The 24,627-nt window shown below is 39.4% G+C and overlaps 2 protein-coding genes across 2 annotated transcripts in view; one reads left to right on the top strand and one right to left on the bottom strand.

The window, feature by feature from the left end:
* tubgcp4 (tubulin gamma complex component 4) overlaps window positions 1-10,845 on the bottom strand; it is an 11,794-nt gene extending 949 nt beyond the window's left edge. The window contains exons 1-17 of the mRNA XM_080458424.1: window positions 10,670-10,845; window positions 9,733-9,861; window positions 9,072-9,194; window positions 8,934-8,987; window positions 8,755-8,811; window positions 8,373-8,452; window positions 6,947-7,148; window positions 6,704-6,869; window positions 6,390-6,514; window positions 6,252-6,302; window positions 6,074-6,179; window positions 4,856-4,963; window positions 3,003-3,147; window positions 2,746-2,923; window positions 1,776-1,910; window positions 1,576-1,692; window positions 36-175 (exon numbers count right to left, since the gene is read on the bottom strand). Coding sequence (XP_080314550.1) covers window positions 36-175; window positions 1,576-1,692; window positions 1,776-1,910; window positions 2,746-2,923; window positions 3,003-3,147; window positions 4,856-4,963; window positions 6,074-6,179; window positions 6,252-6,302; window positions 6,390-6,514; window positions 6,704-6,869; window positions 6,947-7,148; window positions 8,373-8,452; window positions 8,755-8,811; window positions 8,934-8,987; window positions 9,072-9,194; window positions 9,733-9,861; window positions 10,670-10,747 — 1,994 coding nt within the window. The 5' untranslated portion in view covers window positions 10,748-10,845. The remainder of the gene's footprint in view (window positions 1-35; window positions 176-1,575; window positions 1,693-1,775; window positions 1,911-2,745; window positions 2,924-3,002; window positions 3,148-4,855; window positions 4,964-6,073; window positions 6,180-6,251; window positions 6,303-6,389; window positions 6,515-6,703; window positions 6,870-6,946; window positions 7,149-8,372; window positions 8,453-8,754; window positions 8,812-8,933; window positions 8,988-9,071; window positions 9,195-9,732; window positions 9,862-10,669) is intronic.
* Window positions 10,846-11,040: 195 nt separating this feature from the next.
* cdkn2aip (CDKN2A interacting protein) lies at window positions 11,041-14,963 on the top strand. The gene is made up of 4 exons (XM_080458898.1): window positions 11,041-11,092; window positions 11,476-11,725; window positions 11,805-11,929; window positions 12,784-14,963. Exons 2-4 carry the CDS (start codon window positions 11,478-11,480, stop codon window positions 13,371-13,373), a joined length of 963 nt encoding a protein of 320 aa, XP_080315024.1. The 5' UTR covers window positions 11,041-11,092; window positions 11,476-11,477; the 3' UTR covers window positions 13,374-14,963.
* Window positions 14,964-24,627: the final 9,664 nt, after the last annotated feature.

Raw genomic sequence — 24,627 nt, forward strand, 5'->3', positions numbered from 1 at the left:
CGGTTTTTACCGAACACACACGTTGGGTCTCTCACCTGCCCAGAGTGCCCCCAGCCTGCGTGTAGTATTTGTTGTAGTCGAGTCGCAGCAACAACTGAGCCAGATCAGAGTTTATCTGGTGGTTTCTCACGCTGGAGAGGATTTTGAACAAGAGGGACGACTGGCGCCTGAAGCCCTGAAACCACATTCAAGTATAATTAGAAAGAGGGACTCAATTACATTGAAAATATGTTTTTTGTCATGGATGTAATTCATTTACGTCTTTATTTGTGCCAAATATTCATCTTTTATCATAATAGCTATGGAAAAACTGACAACACGTTTCCTCTTTATCTCTTGGAGTCAATACTGGCTTGTGCCGTTTCAAGTCAACAGAGAAGCGACTGAAGCTCAAACAGAATTTTCGCTCTTGATTACAAGTTGCCAGAACACAAAGTGCACCACAGATTGCTGCATATGAGGACGAACCAACACAATACTAGACAGGTGATTAAGGCTGTTATGGTAACTTAGGATCATTGGTTTGCCAAAAATGAAGAAAAGAACAACTGGCACTCCAAATGCTCCATTATTCCAGAAGAAGACACCTCTCCCAACACTCTCAACCTTTCCCCACTTCTAACCTGTTCTGTCCACTCCACTTTGGGTCAGGTGTAGGTGTAGTTTTACATGTAAACACTAGATGGAGCTCCAACATAGGTGTTGGGTCTAAGCTCCCCCTGCTCCTACCACCCTGATTGAAAATCTATCACACCTATGTGTTTAGACACTCAGACGATGCAGTGGAGGAGCTCAGGGACGTTGTTGGTGAGTGGCTTCAGTTTTATTGAATAATTATGGTTTATTTCAAATTCAAGCTCTGAAAAGGAAATATTTAAGTTGGACTATATGTCATCTTAAAATACACAGGCTGATTCAATGTTTATATGTCATTTGACACAAATTTAAGTTAACTCTACCGCCGTAGTGTTTGGCCTTACCAATTTGTTTAACTAGGGACGTCTTAGTCAAAATACATTAAGTTACTATTTGATCCAATTAATATATATATATATAGTAATTTCATAGTGTAATTTATGTTAAAACAATGAACAAAATCACTAAAATGTTAAGAGTAATAAATATTGGTTAAGAGTCTTGGATGAATAAGTTTATGGGTAAAATACATTGTTATAAAGTTAGACTTTGATTAAAATGGGTAAAATACATACATCTGAGTACATCATTTGATCTTACAAATAGAAATAGTTTAATATTTAATGTTTTCAACCTAAAATGTTTAACGGCAGAAAATTCATTTATTTAAATTATTGAAAATCGTAAAAAGCTCAGGATGTTTATTCATTTAAAAACATTTGAATAGAACTCATCTCTTCCTTTCTCTCTTTTTTTCCCCCCTCAGCATTTAAAAGTTTATTCAGTTTTATAGCAGGTTGAAAACCTTAAAGAAGAGTTGGCCTCACGTCCTACATGTGCTCCATCCATTTCCTTTTAAGCTGGGCAAGCATTGTAGAAAATAAGCTTGACAATCATGGGGCGGAATTACTCAGTTAAGACGACTGTCGTCGCCTTTACCTTGACGAGGATGTCCAGCTGGGCGGTTCCTCTCTCGTCCAGCGGCGCCACGCTCTGACTGACCAGAGAGCAGAAGTTCTGGCACAGCTCCAGGATCTCATTCAGGCAGTGGAACACCTGAAGACAGACCGCCGTCACCAACAAAGCAGGACATTTTCAGGCGGCAAACTTGAGCTTGAGGGTGATTTAGAGGTTCGCACCGGCTTCAGAAGGATGAAGGACTGAGCGAGCAGGTTGCTGAGGAAATGGTCGTGGGCCAGTCGAATGCTTTCAAAGTCTCTGGTGGAGTTGATCTGCTGAAGCAGCTGCGAGAACTGAGACTCCAGCACGTCCACCTGGAGAGACGAACAGACGGAAATTCACATCCATGGAGAGGCTCATTATCTGAGTGCTGACGCTCTTGTTAAGACAAGAAGAGAAGAAGAGATCTACAAAAATAAGGTTGGTTTGTATAGATGTATTGAATCGCCTGTTGCAGTTGCTCCTTTTCAAATGGTTAATGTTCTGTAACTGGTTAGGTCAACCTACATGTGCAGCAACTAAAATTAACTCCACTGATGTAGCACATTTCAATACTTTGTCTCAAAACACCTCCACCAAGAGCAACCGAGTTCAGCGGTTTGCTCAAAGACACCTTGAACTACAGACAGGGCGATTTGGGGAATTGCACCGCCAACGGTTGGATTGAAAAGTGACCTGCTTTTTCAACCACAGAATTTAATTTCTCTATCAAATCAGCAATCACCTTCAAATACGGTGAATCAGTTAAATAAAACAGACCACATTTTATGTTTAATTAGTTTTAGAAAATCAAACTTGTGGCATTTATCTGGAATACCTTTCGTTAAGAATTGTCATGAATCACAATCCTTAATAGAATTGTTCTTGTACTGTGCAATAAAAATTTAACTGGCAGTCACATTTTTGAGTTATAAAGGAAATAAGTAAAAAAAATAAAACCTTCACAATATTACAACTGTTTATTTTGAACTTCAGGTGATAAGAGGATTCAAAACTAAAAATGAATCTAAGAATTAAATCAAGGTTGCAAAGATTTATACTTTTTACTCCGAGGCTGAAATGTAATGAGATGAAGAAGCTGGAAGACAAAGTGTGTTCAGCCTGTTTGAACAGGCTTGTTCAGGACGACTTGCTTTGCCGTACTTTTACCTGTAAGTAATACTGCAGGTTGTCTATCAAAAACGCCATGTGGTTGCGCAGTCTCCACTTCACGGCGTCTGTCTGGCTGGATTTGAGGTGTTTCCTCTGCATCTGCAGGGCCCAGCAGTGCTGCAGCTGCGACTGCACGCAGCGAACGCTCAGCAGGTACCGGAACACTACGTTGTACCTGAGGAAACAGGAAGAGAGTGACCGGGTGTCGATGGATGGATGGGTGGGTGGGTGGCTAGGTACAGGTATACACTCACTTCTCGAGCACAGCAGGAGTGAAGAGGATGTGCAGAGGCCACTGAACCTTGTAGGTGAGGCCGAGTGCCGCCCAACCCGTGGGAGGAAGCTCACGAGGCGACGTGTCCTGTGGCGGCGTGGAGCCGTCTCTCTGGCCCAACGCCTCTGGGAGCCAACAAGTATGACAAGTTACACAGTCTGCATCTCCAGTGTATATTACTACATATGTTAAAGCATTACATGGTCTTACGGCTGCATATCTGTGTGGATATGTTCCTAACTGTATTCTCAGGTCCTCGCTCATTTAAGTGCATTTATTTAATCATCTGGTTTTAATGGAGTTATCTGCTTGATGTCTGAAGTGTGTTTGTGTTTTTAATACTTTCTTCCATCACAGTCTTGATGTACCCATGTTTATTGTTTTACTTTTGATGTTTTGTTTCTAATTACGATTATTTTGTTCCATTTTTCCTCATAGGAGTTTCATGTGGTATGTGGAGCACGTTGGGAACAACTTTTACCTTCGCAAAGACCGAAACCAAAGTAAAGCAACAACTTCAGACTCCATGAAGCATTTGGACTTGGTATGTTTGAGGCTGGCACCGAGCATTTCTTGTCACATGCATACAGTATATCTACAGTATTTATTACTGAGTTTTTGCACCACTGTCTATGCCTTCTCTGTTGCTATAAAACTATCCTTTTTTTTTTAACTATCTTATAAGTAAGCAGCTACAACTCCAGAATTTTAGTCTAGACTATGACAAACTATTGTCGATAAAATCACAAACTGTTGTCCATCAATATTCTCTTTATAGCTATGTATATGTACTTTTGTGGTTTATGAGAAATGTGTTGCGAGTTCACAAAATTTCCTTCTGGACAGAAAAGTAGCAGCAACCCAATTTAAAAAAAGACAAACAAAAAAAGAAAACTTCCCTACTTGGCTCATATGTCTGATTTCCCACTCAAAACCACAAGATGGCATCCTAATATATGCTGAGAAAACGTGCTGTAGAAACCCCTGTTCCAAGAGTTTAAATTTAAAAGTACTGTTAATTTTTTGATTTGATTTATTTCGAACAAAGGAACAATTTAAAATTTACAGAAGAGTTTTAGGGCCACTGGAAAAAAATAAATAATTCGGAGGCTAAAAAAAAAAAAAAAAAACCTCCGTGGCCTCAGAAAGTCAAAAATCGAAGTCCAGATTTTTTTTTCGGAGGCAAAAAAACCAAAAACCTTTGTGGCCTCATAAAAAGTCGAAAATCAAAGTCAAGATTTTTTTTTTCACGGTGGAAAAAAAAAGTCCGTCACTGCTTCCTCAAAATGCAAATCAGGCGGTTTAATGAAGTGATGAAAAGATGCTTCAGGACAGAATGTAGCTCATAAACACGGTGCAGTTATCATCAGTATCAGGACTAGAAGAGACAGAACTTCCTGCTGCCTTGTTCCGTCGTGGAAGTTTGTCGAGTACGAAGGACAAAGGCACGGATCCCGGGGTGCTTATTTAAATGTGTTCTTATTAATTAAGGAAATCCTGTGTAAAATCACATGTCCATAAGCAGTAAGCAACCCGATATAGTCAGAATTAAGTGATTTAATGTGAATTCACATCTACGGGCAAATGATGAGGGATGGATTGACGTCTCTTCGTGGAACTCAACTTTGATTTTTGACTTTTTCTGGGTCCACGAAGGGTTTTTTTTTTTTTTTTTTTTAGCCTTTGAATTTTTTTTTTCTTCAGTGGCCCTGAAACTCTTCCGTAAAAATTAGATGAAACGAATGAAAAAGAAATAAAAAAAATAAAGCCAATTTCAATATGTAAATGTTTCCTCTTTGCTCAGTCTTCTAAAGAATGAATATGTGAGCAGACCTTTGCTGTCTTTGCCCTGGTAGTCCACAGTGAGGTGCAGCAGGGGCAGCAGGTTGTCATCGTCCAGTAAAACCTTGTGAGCAGCCTGCTGGAAGGCCACGTTCACATCTGTGGGAAACAAATCATCACGTGGTGTCAAACACACAGCTCTTATGACACAACTCCCCGCAACGTTTTCTTTGAAAAGGAAACCATTTATATTGCACGTTCTTCAACACAAATATAACCAGATATCATAAAGTTTGTGTACCTCATCACTTAAATATTTAACACCATGAAGACAATTTGTATTTGTTAAATGGAAATGACACAGCAGTGACTCAAAATACCATTCAGACATTATTGGATTTTAATAGGAATGGGGCCTTGGCGATATTTTTTGAGAATAAATTTGCGAAAATGTTCAATATTAAATTTTGTACTTTCGTTTGTAGTTACAGAGAATCATTCACATACATATTTTGATTAAAAAATATAAATATATCACAGCTTTTTCTTTAAGTTTCTTAATTCTTTTTAGGAAAACTCATCTTCATCTTTATCGTCTCGCATCCCAGGAGATTTTATGGGTTTAGGAATGGTTCTGTAAGATAATTGGGATGATTCTGTAAAAGACGTACTCATCATTAATCAGATCCCCTTGATTGGATCAGGAACATTCAAACGATGGGTGATGAAATATATCCAGAAAGATAAAGCTTAGAAAAAAATGTCGTTCTATGCAAAAAAATAAAAAAATCGGATATTTGACAAAATGTGCACTATTCTTCCAAAATCATCATGAAGTGATTCTAATGATGCCTGGACGAGGTGAAAATCACTGTGCAGAAACTTAATTTTGTTTATCTGCATGTAGATACCGTCATGTCATTTAGTTTGATCTTTTACACCTTCATATGTGTAAAAACACTTTTGGATTTAAGAGGAGCCAAATAAAACATTAAATGAAATGAAAACACTTGACACTGCTAATGCTCAGCCAGTCACACAGCTTCTGGGGGACGGTGGAAAAAGTTTGCACTCCATTTCCCTTTTCCCTCATGCTGCTGTTTTTTTTTTTTTTACACATTAAATGTAAACAAACCTCCTGCTGACTATTATTTTGTGACAGAACTTCCAAATTGCTGTGCTCAATGCAACAAAATCCGTGTTAGATTTTTGAAATGCATTTTTTACAGACTGAGCATCAACTAATTCTAATCCATTTCCGAGATTTACCGTGCTCGGTGACAGCAGTCGGCGGAGTCTTTAGCATGTGCTGCGCGAGGTCAATAAAGACTTGGTAGAGCTCTCCACGGCCCAACAAGTAGAAGTCCTTAATGATCTGCACAAAAAAAAAAAAACAGTCAACAAGTGGCCACTTTACACTTAAATCCGATTCATAAACAGTCCAAACCTTCAACTGTTCCAGCAGATCCGACTCTTCCACCATCAGCGTCCACAGATGCTGCAGGTTGGAAAGTGCATAGATTTTATTTTGTAAACTCACTTTGTGGCTGTGTTTTGTTTAAAGAGGTTAAGTGTCGGAGCTCACCTCTGCTACTGTGGTCCTGATTCGATCAATCAAGTTCTCAAAATCCACCAGACTGAAAAGAGGCTGCTGCTTGAGTCTGTGCAGCTCAGCAGCAAACAAATCCTCCTGGTGCTTTAGGATGGAGCCTAAAAAAGACCAATCGTGACAAAACATTTTTTTAAATGTGCCATGTGAAGACTTCTGACTGCTGTCTATGATCTTCGCATCAAAATATGGCCTTTTCACGCTTTTTTTTTTTTTTTTACAAGAGCCGCTTGAGAGAGGCAGCAGAGCCATAGGTGGCAGACCTCTGACCTATATCAACAGTACGTTACCGGCTCTGGAGGGATTGTAGTTGTGGTTCTCGAACATCTGAACAGATTCCCCAACAAAGAGGATTTTCTCAGCCACTCGAATTGGAATGTAGGAGGGAAGCATTTCTGTTCGCAGGGAGAACTGCTGGAGGGACGGAGCCAGCATGTTCTCCTCCTCGATGAGCCTCTGCACAACAACAGATATGCACCAAGTTAGGACTTCTCTCCCGCTCAGTGACGACTGTTAACCCTTCCGACTCTCACCAGATCCTGTAACTCCCGAAGCTGTTTCCCACTCAGACCTCCCAGGCCCAGGTCCTCCTCGTCGTCCTCCTGGTTGGCAGCAGCACCTCCTGCACTGGGACCCTGCTTCACAAAGAACTCCTCGCTTTGGTCCAGCAGTAACCCGTGCAGCATCCAGGCTGCGAGCTGCTTGTACATCACACCATGACATGCTGCCAAAATCCTGAAGTTATTAGGAAATAAGACTGAAGAGTCAGATTTCATGGCAGTTTGAGTCAACAAATTGCTGTTTACATAAAATTCAGATGGTTAAATGACATTTATTGAAGGGGCCATTGAAGAAAAGCAACATTCTAAAGAGTAGTTACTCAACATAGCTTTACCCTTCTACTAAATTAGAGTAAACTCTTGATGGGTTGCATTTAATGCCACTCTAGTCACGTGTAGATAGACAAGTCACATCACAATAAACACCAGGAAAGAACGTAACTCTGAAAAAGATCTTGACAGTTTTTCTTTTTTACTTTTAAACTAATTCATTCAAAGTGGTGTCCCAATGTGTTGCAGAGCAGCTCACGTTCACATGTCATCAAAAGAATAAAAGGAAACGAGGGTTACAGAACAATATGTGCGTTGTACAACTTCCTTAAAATTTGTAATAACAGCCTTGTTCTTTTAAGGAAACTATAGCAGTTACTGTGCATAAACATCTAACGATCTACTCTTCAAAATAACTTGCAATTGTTAGTTTCCCTCGATTAGGTATGTATTAATGTGTAGCTGTATTATTGGGTTGTTGTGACATATTGACTGAGCTGTCACTGGCTAAAGTGTCATTACACCAGTTATGTGGAGGAAGATGCTCTAATCTGGAAGTAAGCCCTTCAAAAAAAAAATAATAATTTGAGAAAGTACCAACATGCAATCAACAGACGGCTTTTACAAAGTCAAGTTGTTTATTTAGGACTGTCAATGCATGACAGTTACTGTGGATCCAGGCTAATAAGAACTATTTAAAATCAGACATTTATTCATGATGCTGTCGGGGGGACGGAGTTTGTTCAGGATTAATGAAGTGCCCCGCCTCCGGAAAATATGACTTTCATGAAACAATAACAGCGTCTCTTCACCGAAGGCAACACTAACAAATAAAGCTAAAGCTAATGTAGCCTCTGCAGCTCGACGGACACTGCCACAGCAAAAGTAACCAGTAATGACACAGATGGAAATTGAGCAAGTGAATGAGTTACTATTTATATAATATATTTTATTAAATACTTATTGTAAGAAGCAGGACACTTCACATCACAAAAGTTACTGTAAATCCTTCGTCCTAATACCTGACCAACAGGAGCTAGTTTTTGACTTTGTATCGGGACATATGACGCTTTTACTCCAACACAACAACGTGAACTCTGGACTCAAAACACGAACATCGCTGACTTACTTTTCTAAAGCCATGCGTACAGGAGGAAGCCCCCCACAACTGTTCTTGTACACCGTCTCCAGGATCTGACAGCCGTGGATCTAAAGCAACACAAACAGCTTTGTTACTTTCATGGTACTGACAGCAATCTGCAATGACTGCCTGATGTACATGAAGCAGAATTGTTGGCTCAAAGGGACAGTTGATCTTTCTTTCTAAAGGGTGCAGCTATTCCGGTCAACTCATATTGAAGTTTTTATCAAGACATTACAAGAGCTCAAAATAAAACAAATTTAAGTTGATTTAGAAAAAGAGTAAAGGATGAATAAAAAGTACTGATGCTTCAGATTGATTTTTCAGTTGTAGCATTTCTTTCAGTCGCTGTTTAACAAACAATCCTCACCTTCTGTGATTTTATAGTTTCCACCACCACCATCACAGAGGGAAACAGCAACTGGAACTGTATAAATAATAGCCAGAAAAGGAAAATCTTGTTAGACAAACCATTTCCTAATGTGTTCATTTAAAAAAAGAAAAATTTTACTATTTGATTTAGTGATTATCACTACCACAGTTGTTTACCTCATCCAGCTTGTAATTGGCATGTGAAATTGTCAGATGTGGATCTCCAAGGAACTGAAAGGCACACACAGAAAAGTCATGAAGCAGCCTTTCAACTGCCTTTCAATACACTCTTGCTGGACGTGTTGTGTTTTTGACCTCTTGCTCGAGGTCCAGCAGAGCTTGTCTGTAGGGCTGCAGAATGGAGTCCAGCCCCGTGCAGAAAGCACGCAGGTAGATCCCATGAAGCCCCGTCTGGCTGGGCTGGTTCATGTGATGCTCCTGCAGAGGACAGCATGCATATTGCTCTCAAGATATTCACAAGCGCATTGTGCAACTTATGGGAAAATCATCTCCCAATCAAAATAAAGAAGCAAAAAGTAAAAAGCAACTCTAGTATTGACTTTATTTAAACAAATATTTTGAATGAAGTAATAATGTGATGATTGTAATGCAAGTGTTTTCAAATCAGTTTCTTTTTGATCTAAAATGTGTTTTTGTTGTGTGACAGTTGCGGGCTGTATAAAGAACACAGCTTTTATTGTCACTGTGAAAGCCTTGTTGTAGCATACATCGACAAATACTTTTATTGATCCGGATCAGAGTTTGCACGTTCTTCCTCTTTCTGCTTATTCGGTTTATTGGGACACTATAATTGTGCAAAGAGTGTGAATGTGTGTGTGTGAGTGATTGTCTCTGTCTTTCTGGTTTCACTAAGTGATAGACTTGCGGCATTGACACCTTCACGACTTGTCAAAAAACAATATTTATACAAGGAAAGTTGTACTTATATTGATCTAAAAATGTCCCATGAACTTACTTGTTGATGCACATGGCCAGTGTGTTGTTCTATGAACTCTCTGAAACGGATATAATCCGCGCCAATCTTACAGAGCCGGTTTAGGACGCTGGCTTCACTGGGGTGAAGGAACGGCAGGTCCTGGGACACCTGTGGGTGAAGCAGACCAGTTTATATTTTCTTCCTTCTGTCAACACTAATCAACATAATACCAATCCTTTTATCCATGATTGATGTGCAGTTTCTCGTGGATGGTTTGCTTTATTGGTGAAGATACAGGTGTAATAATGAAGATCAATGCCTGTTTCACAACTCCTGCTATCATCAGCCATTCAAGAGACTCGCAGTTTCCACTTTGTTGTACCTCCAATCATCACCTTTTTTATCGAACTCTCTGGACAGATGCCTTAAAATACTTCCCTGTTTGGCCCTGTTTAAGTCTGAATCAGTTCATCTTCTTTTGTCCAAATAGGATTCTGTTGTGTGGTTTGGGTAACTGTTTAAAGTAACTAATTTGTTTGTTTATTCTACTTGCTTTGTTATGTTTCATTAAGGTAATGTTCATAAAGGCCCCTTCGGCTTCTTTCCTCTCTTGCACAGTTTGGTTTCACCTTCACGTCTATTCTTATTTTGCGCTAAGAAAAGAAAACGAAAAAACAATCTGCTTTGTCAGTCCAGTTGTGTAAACACTGATGTACTGACAGCTTGGTCAATATGGACAAACTAAGTTAAGAAAATGAATAAAGCCTGAGCATCAGTGAAATACATCAGTTGTACCACTAATTACAAACAGACGAGGCCAGGCAAAATGTATACTTGCTGTGGTCATCGATATCAGCATATTTTCCGTTAGACACTTTAAATGAGATGATATTCAGGGAATTTAACCCGAATTAAAACATACTAGCTAAGCTAGTTTGTGCGATTCCAGAACGTTTTAAACGTGTCACACTTTTACCTGCAAACCTGTTCGTTTGTTCCATGTGAAAATCGTTCCGGGATATCCACTCAGCGCCAATAAGAGCTCGTGAATCATGCCTGTTCACCTTTAAATTGTGTAAATTCAAGAATTCGTTTCGGGATAAAGTCTCATCAAAACGTTATGCGCGTCGCGGGCTGAGAACGAAATCGCGCAAAGCATCACGGGAAAATGGGTTCTCTTATAATATATTTTTGTTTATTTAAAAAAAAATTTAACCAGTGCTGGATAGAGTTTTTGATTTTTATACATAAAATATTTTAGATTTAGATAAGTTCCGTGATTCATATTTTAAGAACCAGTAGCTTACGGAGGAAATGGGGAGTGTAGTTTTTAACCCCTCTGACGTCATCAGCAGGTAATGTAGCTTGCTAGCAACACATCGCACGGAGAGCGCTTTTGGTATGTCGTAGTTACCGAATAAAACTCAACTGCAGATCCCTTGTCCGGTAGTTTCAGCCATCGCCTTTAGGATTGGCATCAATTTGTTTTTGTTAGTGGGTGTATTGATGTAGCTAATGTCGTCTGCTAGTCGTTGAGCTCAACTTAACGTTAGTTACCAGAGTCAGTTTGTGTTTGCTGAACAGTCACTAGTGAACTAAACCCACGAGTCAGGCATGACAGCAGTTTATATCTTTCACTATTTCGAAAGAAGCTATTTAGACTTTCTAAGCTTAAGTAGACGGGTTTAACTCTGCCACATTAACTTATACGGGGTTTCTTTCGAAATCGACGGTCGGGTAATATAACGCTCCAAAACCTGATTTGTACGTGGGTTTCCACAGGGATGGCGGGGGAGAGGAGCGGAGAGGACGTAGTCTCGGAGTACCTGGACCAGAACCCGCAGCTGGTCCAGTGGGTGGAATCGCTGAGGGGCTACTTTGAAACCAACAAGCAGTGGACTGCCCGGAGAGAGTTCATCCTGAGAAACATGGAGGCTTTCCCCACCATGGAGCCCGGTGTTCCCAGCAGCAGTCTGGACAAGCTACTGTCCCTGTCCATGGTCTGGGCCAATCACGTGTTTCTGGGCTGCAGGTAATACACGCGTGTCAATGTAAATGAATGCAAACACCACGGATGAGTAGTGACTTTTTGTACATCTTTCATTCCTCAGCTATCCACAGGCAGTAATGGATAAGATCAAGGACATGGGTGAAGGGATAGTTGTGCAAGATGTTCCTACTCACAAAACATCAAGTGAAATAGCCATGGCCAAAAGAAAACAGAGAGCCTCAGCAGGTTAGTAAGACACTGGTTCCCATTATTGTACCACTGCAAACTAAAACTAAATATCTGTGACCCAGATTAATGCATTCACCCATCTCGCAATCATCTACATCCACTTTAGCTGAAGTAGGGTCATGAGAAGCTCCTTGCAATTTCAAGGAAATACACTACAGGCAAGTTTCCTATAAATGTAAGTTCAGCCTCACATAGCTTCAGAATGTTTTTCTTCAGTGGAACTATATTCTGAGATACAGTCTCGGGTCCGAACTTATTTTAAGTGAATAACATAGAGATAAGTAGCATCAACAGCATGCTAAATGTATTTCCACACAAATATCCACGCATTTCTTGTTGTTACATTAATAACATTCGTCAAACATTACATTTTTCTGGGCAATTGAATTATATGAATTGGTAATATCGGGTGTCATGGGTGCAAAAAACAAAAGCTGATGTTGAGAAACTGCATTGAATTCTCACAAACTTCAATGTTAACCAATTGAAAGCACCCGTTGAAATCCCACTTAGGGATAAGCAATGTGACGAAATCTTGCAGTTGGGTTGACACTTATGAATTAGGAATCAAATACAACAGATTTCTGTGCTGCTTACTCACTGTGAGAGTGTTATCTCAGGAAGCAAAGGATAAATAGAAAAAATAAATCGTGCCTTCACTCAGACCCAAATTGATAAATTCTCCGATCATATATCCATAGCACCACATGTAGGTTACGTTTTGATGTGTACCATAATTACATGCCTTTTGTTTTTTCTCCACACCCACACCTGAAGCTGGAATCTGTTTCTTTATTAAACGTCGCTCCTTCTGTGCTTAAAGCGTTCCTGCTTACTGTGTCGTTTTGTAGAAGCTGACGCTGACCACTGTACAAAAAGATTGAAACATGGACCCAGCGAGCAGGAGAGTCGAAGCGCCGGGCAGCCGGCCTCCCGTACCAGCAGCCAGAAATCAGGGCCTCCTCCACAGGCTCCGGCGGAGCACCAGCCTTTCTTCAACCGCCTCTACAAGGCCGTGGCCTGGAAGCTGGTGTCGGCGGGGGGCTTCGGTCCCAACCTGGACCACTTTGAAATCCTCCGCAGCTGCATTGAGTCGTGTAAACAGACCCTGACGTGCGTTTTTGTGCCACTGAAAGACATCACAGGTCTGCCCGCTGGCCGCACGCAGAAGGAAGGCCACGTGTGCGAAATCCGCTGCCAGGCCGTCTACATGGGTACGGGTTACGGCCGAGATGAGTCTGCAGCAAAGGCCATGGCTTCCAAAGAAGCCCTGAAGGTGTTTCAGGGGCGTAAAGTGACGGTAAAGATCTGCAGGCGGCGCTACAAAGGGAAGGATGTGGAGGATCTGATGCTGTTGGACGAACAGCCTCGGAATCAGGGCTTTCCTCCTGCACTCAGCTACCCGTTTCAGGACGAGCAGCTGGAAGACGGCTCTTCATAAAGAAGACGGACTGTGACTTTTGTCCTGCTGGAGCATCAATAGACGGCTTTTACCGAATGAAGCTGCTGAAGGCCTTCGTGACCGTGTCGGGACCAGACTGTTAGCATCTGACCATCATAGATAAAGCAGAGAACTTGAAAAATTGACATTTAACAATCAAACAATAAAGAACAAACGAATGATACGGCTGATATAACGTTAAGCAAAAATGAGCAAAACAGGTTAACACAGTCCTGAATCTGCAAAAATTCTCGACACTCTTAATTGCATTTTCCAACAATTGAATTTTTCAGTTTAAGAAACAAGTGTCAACAACCGTGTGCCATCATGCCAACGTGAAAAATACTCAACTGCTAACTAAGGGTTTTTAGCAACATGGGATCACAGGTAAGTGTTTATCCCGGTGAAAAGAGAAAAGTGCTTTGGATATTATCTCACATTAGCAGTAGTGTAGATATAGTTTTCACCTGTTGTAAGAGATTTTCCTCGGGGGGACTGGAACTGGAAACAGGTATGCCTGCTGTTTTATTCCTCCCACACCCGAGGCGATAACCTAGTTTTTGTGGTTGGTTTGTTCTTGATTCTTCACAGACTTATTTCCTTCATTTGCCAAGAACATTTTTGATAACACGTTGGTCTGTCAGGGCACCAACTGAATGCAGTCAGAGCTGATATCGTCACTGTAACGGCTGTCTAAACACAACAAGCTTGCCTTTAGTGTTCATCCCAACCGAGAACGTTGGGATGAAAATGTATAAGCATAACCGAATATGAAGTCACAATTCAGATTCTATTTAGTTATTTAATTTTTGGCTTAGACTTAAAAAAAAAAGTATATGCTTTTGTAGTTTTACTTATTAACCCCCTGAGTTTTGGAGGTTTTTTTTTTTTTTTTTCATTCTTGTTATCTGATGACCTGCACTTTAACTGTTTTAGAGCAGGACTGTCCCTCGGTAATGTCTTTCAAGTTTTTTTCTGTTTCTGAAAGCCAGACTAAAAAAGGAGCTTTTTAAGTCCGAGTTCGGATGAAGTTCTACAATTGAGTTTAGTAATGACTGAAGTCACATACGTTTGTGATAAAACTGGTAATGACCACCGCGGTAACCTTCATGAACACGTTCTGTGGTCAAAAGTACAGCTACAAAGACCCTATTGAACATTTTTTCCAAGAATAATTCAAATGAGATGTTACCAGTTTTTTGTTAGCCCATTTTGTTTTTTGGCTTTTGTGTTCTCACATCCCAGACAGAGTCCAGAATTCATTTTACTGTTCAAAGAAGAACCAAATGCTTTTATTCCCTTTTATGAGTCAACTGATGAGAGGAAAACACTGAGACCTGCGCTTTGCTCAAAATTCTCTGTTATTAAGAAACATCCTATTGAACACAGATTCAGTGTGAACAGTTAAAGAGTGTGTTCAGGGGTAAAGTGCTGCTGTGAAGTGTCATTTGTGTCTCTTTTCTTTCCGATCTGGGTTGAAGTTGAACAGGGTTGCATTTAAAATGTCAGTATCTTCTCCGTTCCTTGTTATCGTACGTTTCCACCAGTGGTCTTGTTTCTAAATATTTTTAAATAAAGAAAATCTAACAGAAAGGTGTGCCTGTGTCTTCATTGATGCTTTATTTATTTATTTTTGATTAAAATATGCAATACTGCCAAAAAGTTGGGGATATTTTGCTTTTAGGTGAAATATATGGGAAATGTATCAATTTCATGATATATGATGAAAGTAGGGCATTTTAGTAGAAGCCTTCAACAGGCCCTCAGGTCTTTGAGGTTCTGGGGTACAGAGGTCCGAGCCTTTACACAGGATTCAGGTCTGGAGATAGTGCAGGGCACTATTTGAGGTACAGCCCTACCTCAGTTATCCAGAGACACACTTTCTCCTGCATCTGGATAACAACCCTAATTGTGTGGATAATAAAAATCATGGCAACGCTGTGTTGCAAGTCAAAACTTGTGCTTTGTAATTTGTATTTCTTCAATACTACATGTATAGCATGTTCAAGAACAGCGTGTTAATAACTGTAAAACCTTTAATAGGATGCCAATAAGTTTGTGTGTGTCGCAAGTCTGTGGTAAACTGCTGATGATCCTCTAACCTCAGTGGCCACTTCCATCAGAGAACATCCTGTTTGAAGACTCGCAATAACAAGGTACTGTTGATCAATTGTTCGGTGTGGTCTTTAGTCTCATGATGTCAAAATGTGAACTGCACGATGAGGAGAACTGCTTGAAAACTAAATCTTATTGAACTCGACATTTACTGGTGGATTCATGGATCAAACACAACTGTTGTGAATCTTCCTGTTAAGCTCCTTGTTGGAGAACAGCAAGTCGAGCAAAAGGTACTGAAACATTGAACAGTTGGACGAGTGCATTCAAATTTTAGGTTAATCCTGAAATTTCACCCAAAAGAGTAGTGGATATCAAATAACTTCCTGTCACGAAGATCTCATTTGACATTGAGAATCTGAATATATCTCGGTCTTCTTCATCCACTTGATACAGATTAAATTGACAGGAGTTGAAGCTTTTTCCAGCTGGAAACAGACTGAACCCTTTGACACCACAAATCAGTTTCCTTCACACTGTTAACACATTTTGTTATCCCTGCTAAACCCTGCTAACTTAAACCTTCAGTAGTTGTAACTTCTTTCTTATCCTCACAATAGTAATCAGTTACTGCATACGGTGGGGGTGTAATTCCCAACACTGTTAATAATGCCCGCCCATTCACCATCTTGTTCATATGACCGAACTGTATGAGTCAGTGGCTCATTACAAAGATGGTTAACCAATGGCAGACAGTGCCAGGTCAAATAACCACAAACTTTGGCTGATTTGCGTCGACATTTATGCTTGAACTCATCCAACAGTTGGAAAATGACCTCTTGTTTATATAATCGGAGCTCCTTCGGGCCTTCTTATGCACACTCGACCTGCGCTGCACTGAGTCTTTTACACTTCATTAGACAGTCTGAACACAACCACTGATACCATTGGGCTGATGTTTGAGGAAAGAAGCTTGCTGAGCTGAGGGCCGGAGTGGGATTTAACGTACAGTATGTATATTGAAGAGGAGCTTCTGCCCATTGAACTCCACACTTTTCCCAGCATGAATTCACCTTGTAAATTTGGTTTAAAAAGGAATAAGCGTTACAGCCAATAATGTAATAATGACCTATAAAAATGCCATCCCGTTATGATTTTTGCCATTGGTTGCAAAAATAAAAATCTTTCTCACTATTTGATCACAATATTGACTTTTTTACGAATGAATGTCCAATATCATAGTGGTTTTGACCATTATGACAATATTTATGTTGCTTGGAGCTAAAGAATAATACAAGAAAAGAACTACTGTATCTTTTAAAGCTTGTGATGCATATATATTACATACCAACATATGCTTTCTGTTGCCTTTGAATCCCCAAAGCTGTACCTTTGTATGAGTGTTGGGGGGTTCAGCTTTAATTGCATTTTACATTTATTCAATTATTTTTCCAGTCTGCTGGTAAAGTACAATTATAAATGTGAGGGTATTTTACATGAAGAATACTTCAGTAGAAGGGAGATAGGCAGGCCAGAAAAGAGCAAATATATCCTCCACTCAGTACTACGAATAATGCAGCACACAATGTTGTTTGTGGTAATGTGAGGAGTTTATAATATCATGATATTGTCAATATTTCAACAATGCAATTTTCTGCCAATCCTTTGTACTGTAAGTGTTATTCCCTCTACTGCACTCTTAATACCAATGGCAGTAATAAATTATAAACATTTTTGGAGTAATGCTGCTCATCGTGATTAATGCTTATCTTAAGACCATGAAATAAACACTTATTATGGAAGTAAAACTGACACACAACAATAGCAGAATTAACTCAACAATGCACTTTGTCTCACTCCAAGTTAGAACATCGTGATTGAAAGTTGGAGTTTTTAATGTTTTTCACATTAAAATGTATTGTTGTTAACAGCACCTACAGCACTTAAAGATCATTTGTTGACAGATGTTTATTGTTTTTAGTTATATTTGAGCCTGTCTTAACAATATATGTATATAGTTTCTATATTCTGTCTTGTTGGGACCTCGACAAAATATTGTTGATTGAATTAGAGGAATGATTTTTATCAGTGTTTTGTCACTCCGACGATTCAAAGAGTACAATTAATAACTTTTTTATTTTGAAAATAGTTTGGTTTTTTTTTAAACTGAGATTGAATATTGTATTACGATAGAGTAACTTTACAGACTTGACACCAGAGGGCAGCAGTGTTTGAAAACCATGAACTTTCAGTTTGGACTGCTTGTTGATGTCCAGGTCTGCTCATGCATTTAAAGTTATTTTAGTTTAAAAAAAAATACATTTAAATTCCTACCCCTTTAAATCCGTGCAGTGAAGAAATCTAAAAAAGTAACTTGGAGACAATATTGAAACAGCAGTTCTTAAGCAGCCAAATATGTATGCCATGTAAGGACAGTATATAAAATATAAATAAAAACGGATGCTTGAGGCCCAGTGAATGTGGAATTTAGTGGAGTCTGGGAAACTGTTGCTGCACATTTTCAGATTTTCAAAAAGCAATAGAGAGAAATGTGGAAAGATTTCTGAAAAATCTTGGTCATTGCTGCAGTTGTGAAGAATTTTAAAATCCCACCCACAGTCGTCATTGAATCACTCACAGAATTTCAATTCCAATTTTCTTTATTTATACAACACTAATAACATCACAGCTTAAGGCACTTTTACAAAGAAAATCCCAACATGACCTCATCAGCAAGCATAAAGGCAACGGTGGAAAGGATATACTCCCTTTTGAACAAGAAGACACCTTTGGAGAACCAGGCTCAGAGCTTCCTGCTGTTGTGGTTGGGCTTAGGGGATAGAGAGACACAGAAGAGAACAGCTGCATGGAAACAAACAAACTGATATGAAATGTTTATATGTGGCAAGTGAGAAAGGAGAGAAGAGGCCTGCTTGTAGTCTAAAACTATAACAGCTTTACAATATCTGGGGTGTTCCGAACCAGCCGTAATTGCAAGATTTATTGAATATAAACATTGAAGTCTATCTTTGATAGTAGAGAACATCTGGTTAGAATCGATCAATGCTGAGAAAACAGATAATTGAATTGAACGGTTTCATATTTTATCAAATAGCTCCTAATAGAAGAGCACCCCTCTTTTTTCAAAGATGTGGAGTGTGCAAAGAAAGAACAAACCCCACTACTTGATAAAATATAATATTTAATTTCTTTCAAGTCATTTTTTATTCTTAACACTGCTCTGCCCACCACTGGCCCTTCTCATGGACACTTTATTGTTTAAAGAAAATCTGTCCTCCTCGTAGTGTTCTTCGACAGCACACAGTTCTTCGCCAATAATAGGCTCCAAAAAAAAGTGCATGTGCGCGGTTTGCAGAAAAGCTTCAGTGTCAACAAAGGCACATGTAATTATTGGATTTTACAAAATGTTTTAACTTGTGTTGACGTGTTCCCGCACACTGCACATCTATAGGGAATTATACGGTACATACTTTTGCATTGAAATTGAAAAAAAATAATAATAATAGTGGTTATTTAAAAGCTATTATGCTTTCTTTCTACTGGTCTGGCTGCACGGAGATAAGAATGAGTTTTATGTGACACCTTGAACAAGTAAAATGAGTTTGACACCTTTGATCCAAACGGTCCTTTTACTGACACACAGCGTGTGTTTAAGTGTGTGTGTGTGTGTGTGTGTGTGTGTGTGTGTGTGTGTGTGTGTGTGTGTGTGTGTGTGTGTGTGTGTGTGTGTGTGTGTGTGTGTGTGTGTGTGTGTGTGAGACACATATTAGTGTCCACGTGTTATAAATCACCTGTAGCACCTCCAGCTCTGTCTGGTGTTGATCTATGAGCTCTTTACACTCAACAATGTGGTTCTCAAAGAGCAATCTCCATTTCTGACTGTATCATTCGTCACCTGCTCGGTGTCTCCATCAATCACTCCCTCAATCATCCTCCGCCTCTTTCCTCTCCTCCATTCCTTTCTGTCCGTTAACATCTCTATCTGTCATTCTGTCAAATTATCTCACAAAAACAAATGTTCCTCTTGATGGCTATTTGCTGGAAGGTTGAAGTGTCTGACAGCTTGAAAATAAAAGAGACAGCGGTGCTTCCTACTTGTTGGAACTAAAGATCATTACGTGAGGAATCAAGAACAAATCCATCTTGTGTGAAGAAAGTATTTCTGTTCGGGAAATCAGATAACAGTCCTTTCCTGCCCAACCTTTTCAAATAAAACAAAACAGAGTCTATAGATCTCCGCAATCTCAGTGTGCCCCATTGTTTTTTTTCCACAGTATTGATGCATTATAAAGTCATGTATTGGTGTAACATCACAACTTTTGACATATTATGGTATTAATGGCATAATATTATGAATTTGTAACACCGGTACTGCTTTCTAAATTCAAATTATGTTTGAATAACTAAACGCCATCACTAAACCTCTATTTCCTTTTGTCATACATGATAACAGCTTTAGAGGTTTTGATGTTTGATAGTTTATAACAGTTTTTATTGCTGTTGCTCCCCATTGTCAGTGGTTAATAAATCAACTTATTACAAGAAAAGCTCACATCCTGATTATTGAGACTCTTCCGCCAACTAACTGATGTGACTTCAGCTGAACTTAATGTGTGAATAAATCAGAGGAAGTGAAACAGTGTAGAGAAATATTGAGCTAGTTGCCTTTTACACACATCACCTCATGACTGTGGCTGTTTTGTGCAACTCACTGGAAATCAGTTGATTACACTGTAATCAACAGATCTTCAGTGACTTGTAAAAACTCCAAACAACAGCAATGAGCACCAAGCAGCAGTGTGTCTTCATCTCAATACACAGATCCATGTGTAAAATCTGAATCAGATCTGCCATCTTTTATCAGAAGAAGGATCGATTACATTTGAGGTTTGTCTTTAATCCAACACATCGAGCACATTGTTTTGAATGTCTTTGCCACGGTTGCTAAGAATAAAATAATAGAACAGAATTACTTAAATGATCACAGGAGGAAGAATTTTTAAAAAAAAAATTTAACTTTTGAATACAAAACAAGTCTTCTTAAAGTAGTTTTAGATACAAAATTTGATAAATAGGCATTTCAGGAACCATCTTTAACGTTTCTGACCTTTGTGAACAACTTTCAAAGTTGGGTTACTTGATTTCCCTGATGTTGAAGTATTTAGTCTCATAATTAGGCAGTGGTGTGCAGTCAGGGGCAGCAGTGCTAGCACTGTCAAAAATTATTTTACTTTTTTTTATCATTAAAAAGTGATTCTGAAATCTGTGTCTGGAATGAATTAGGCTTCTTGTTCAGTATGCAACTTTATCCAGACAACGCCTGGTTATATTTTGAGGAGCTCAAATCTCCTATGTCCCCTAAACGCATCACAGCTCCTTTCCTCTGCTGGCGCCAGCATTGCTAACCCCTGATGGAAGCTGGACGCTGCTATTGGGTGAAAATATTGAGTGACAGTATCATCAGCCAATCAAATTTTGATGTGTTATTGACGGAGTGCCCTCGGTCGGGCAAGCGGAGTTTCCAGTGCTGGTCTTGGTGTCGTCATTGAAATGAGCTTGACTGATTGGCCCATGGGCAGGTGCCTGATGACGCACTGTTATTATCTGCGATTCTGGAGGTGATGGCGGCTAATTTAACAGCAAGATCGGGTGATACGATAGCGGACCTGCTTCGGGGGCCTTTTTCAAAGTGCCCGTTTGTAGAAGAAATGGAAATTGTGAGTAGAGGAAGACCAAAGGCGTTGTGCGGCATTTTACAGCGGGAAACTACCGACTCCACGACTGGATGATAGCTAGCTGATAGCACAACAAGCTGTTCTGCTGGCCATGTTTACTCTTCACTACAAGCTCCGGAACATGGAATAGCAGCGCTTTTAGCAGCCTCATAGAGCGATTCATCAAAAAGGATCGCAGGATAGATTTCATCTACAAGTGATGGGTGAGTGCCAGTTTTGAATTTTTGTATTTTTTTTTACTTTCTCTGGATTAGATTGGCGCTGCTGTTGGTATTTGGTGCTGTTTTCAATTGTAAAGTGGTGTTTCCCATACATTCAACAAAGAGCCACAACACAACAACAAAACGCCATAACGGAAGGACGGAGCAGTTGGAGAGCTTTGAAGAACTTTTGTTGTTGTGTTGTGACTTTTGTTGTTGTGTTGCGACTATTTGTTTTTGTGTTGCGGCTTTTGTTGTGGTTTTGCCACTTTTGTTGTGTTGCGGCTCTTTGTTGTTGTGTTGCAACTCTTTGTTGTTGTGTTGTGGCTTTTGTTGTTGTGTTGTTGGCCCTTCCGTACAAAACCTCTCGTCAACACATGGTTCAGTCTGTTTGTTTTCCCCTCTGCCCCCTCAGATTTAACTCAAGTGTGCAGCAGTCGGAGGAAACAGGAACGGAGACACTGTTGTGTAACTGAAAACTAAATTTGGGTTTGTTTGTTTTTTTCTTTGGATTGCGATTTCAAAAAAAAAATACCTTAAGGCTTATGACATTAAAAATGATGCTTGATAATAGAACAAGATGCCTAAAACCAAAATAGTTCATCCTTTCAGCGAGGGGATTTCAGGATTTGTGTGGAAAAATGAATGAATGGGCCCCATAGAGTGCTACGGTTAAAATAACCACAATAAACTTGTCCGGTGTTCAATCAGTGTGAATAAACTCTTCGCTCACGTTTCTGAAAGCATGCAGAAGTGCTTGCAGTTACCACAGAGGTCAATAGATCATCTTAATTAGCTGGATTCATCTAACTGTGAGTGAAGATTGTAACTGACGTGACGTGTTTCGTGGTAATCCAGCCATGGGAGGTCTAGTCAACTGTCAAACTGCCTGATGGAAACATTTTAGGACGGAAAGACTTCATCTTCTCTAGAGCGTGAAAGTTGTCACCAAATTTAACGCCTGTCTGATTTTATTCTTTTACAGTGAAGGATGTCAAAGTATTTGGACAAAATGCTTCAGAGCCTGGGAGGCTGATGTAGCGCCTGCCGTCACTTTGGTAACCCACAAAAAGCACATTTATAAAATAATGCTCAGATCAGGTTTACTACGTCTTATGTTTAAGTATGTCTCTTTTTAGTGTGGAGTCTCTTCAGGTTAAACATATATACATTGATATAAAGGCAGAAGTGGCAAATAACAGTTCTTCATTACTCTACTTTAATATTTTAACATAATTTTTAAGTATGTCTACTTGATTATTTATGTGTAGGATTTATTTTCCTTTTACTCTACATTTAACATAGATATCTGCACTCACTGCTCCTCACATTATCAAATGACTCATTATTTGTCTCAGACTTTAGGAATTCTAGAGTGATCAACTTACATCAGTCGGTTTCTAATTTAAAAGGCTTGAATGGAATCCATAGTGTTTTAATTTGTTTTCAGGTTAATGTCTCTTTGTTTCTTAGTTTAAAAACAGATTTAGCTCCTCTCTAAAAACTAAGATACAAGTAGGATTGTGACTCGTGGTTTGTTGGTTTTTGTTGTACTTGTATAAATGACTTGTACCTTTGACAACTCTGCATAATAGTGTGCAGTATGAGCTTAATTATTCTACAAAGTTTGTGTTTCAACATAGAGTTTCGCATTACCATTGAAGCCTTAAAGCAGCTCTCGGTTTCAAAAAGGCTGATGATCTCTGCTTTAGAGTAGAGTTTGTGTGATATTATGCTAGATATTTCAATTCCACTTTTGTTTGAACTAGTGAAACTTTATTTTTAGAGTTAAAAAAGTGAAATTAGGAGGTTCTCTAGCATTTTCGAGCGTGGAGTTTGCATGTTCCCTCCCTGAGTGTGCCTCACGTCTTCCTGTCTTTAATGTTGCCCATAGGTGTTAATGCCTCCTATCATTGGACTTCGGGCCTGTCCAAGGCAGTACCCTGACCTTTGCTCATTATTATCTCGAAATAATGCTGTTCTCCTCCTGAACTCTAAGGGGTTACAGTAACCTTAAGCTTTTTTCAACATTGTGCAACATTAGCCTGCGATGTCCTCGTGTGCAATATTACAATGTCATTGTGAGACGCAGTATGACTTTGTCTTTACATTGAAGCAATATTACCATTCTGCTGTTTTAATTCCTGCTTTTAATATATTTGCTGTTTTATATGGACAATACTGTCTTCACTTCCTCCGCACCAACTACTCACGCTCACGCTTTTACTGGCAGCAGGCCAACCATTGCACATAATCTGCTTTTTTTGCCCTCCCTTTTGTTTGTGTTTTTTACTTTCTGACTCTTTTTAAATATGCTGCTCTTTGCCCACCAAATTGCTCCTCTGGGATTAATAAGGTTTTTTTCTGATTCTGATTCTGATTCTGATGAACTCCTGCTTGAATAAAGCAGGTTTATAAGTTAGATGGATGGGTTCTTTTATCAGTCTGTGACTCATACAGAAGTAAATGTTATCTTGACAACAAAACTGTGTTATGTAAATCACACTAGAAGACAGAAACAAATAAGTACATTTCATTCAGTTATGGGAGAAATTACCAAAGGCTTAGCCGCATGTTCTCTCTGTGCTTGATTTGTCTCCTGCACTTCTATTTTATCCCACCAGAAAATGACACGTATATTGTTTTTTGTCTCTGAATTTCCCAAAAGTGTCTGATTGTCTCCAACTGTCCAGGATGTACTTTAATCCAATGTTAGCTCTGCTCAAGCTTCCCTAAACCCCGAGTCAGATAAAGCACCTAAAGAAGAAGATGAAAAACAGGAAGCACACCTCTGTTAAGTGAAGCTTTCCCTCTTCATATTGGAGTCCCTCCAGCTGTATCTGAAATATTTATGATGAGAACAGCTTTCCCAGGACAGGAAAAATATTTGTTTTGCTTAGTTATGATTGACAGCAGAGTATTCCCAATTATAGTGACACGCACAAAGTACACAGCCAAGTAAAAACAGACATGAAAAAGTAAACATTGGCTACGAGTCTCCTCTACATTATTGATGGCAGGTCGCAGATGAACGCAGTGATGTGGAATAAAGACTCTCTAAATTTCAGATCAGTTATAGAAACTTCAGTTCTAAATTATACTAGCCTAAATTCGTAACGCCACAACGTCACAGACATAATATAGTAACTTCTTTAAGGAAAATATAAATAAAAGAAGTGCGCACGTGTGTAAGTGCACTAAAGAATGCTGCTGTTTCAGAGTCAAAGCAAACTCCACTGGATT

This window comes from Lipophrys pholis (assembly GCF_963383615.2).
Source record: "Lipophrys pholis genome assembly, chromosome: 2".
NCBI classification, from domain to species: domain Eukaryota; kingdom Metazoa; phylum Chordata; class Actinopteri; order Blenniiformes; family Blenniidae; genus Lipophrys; species Lipophrys pholis.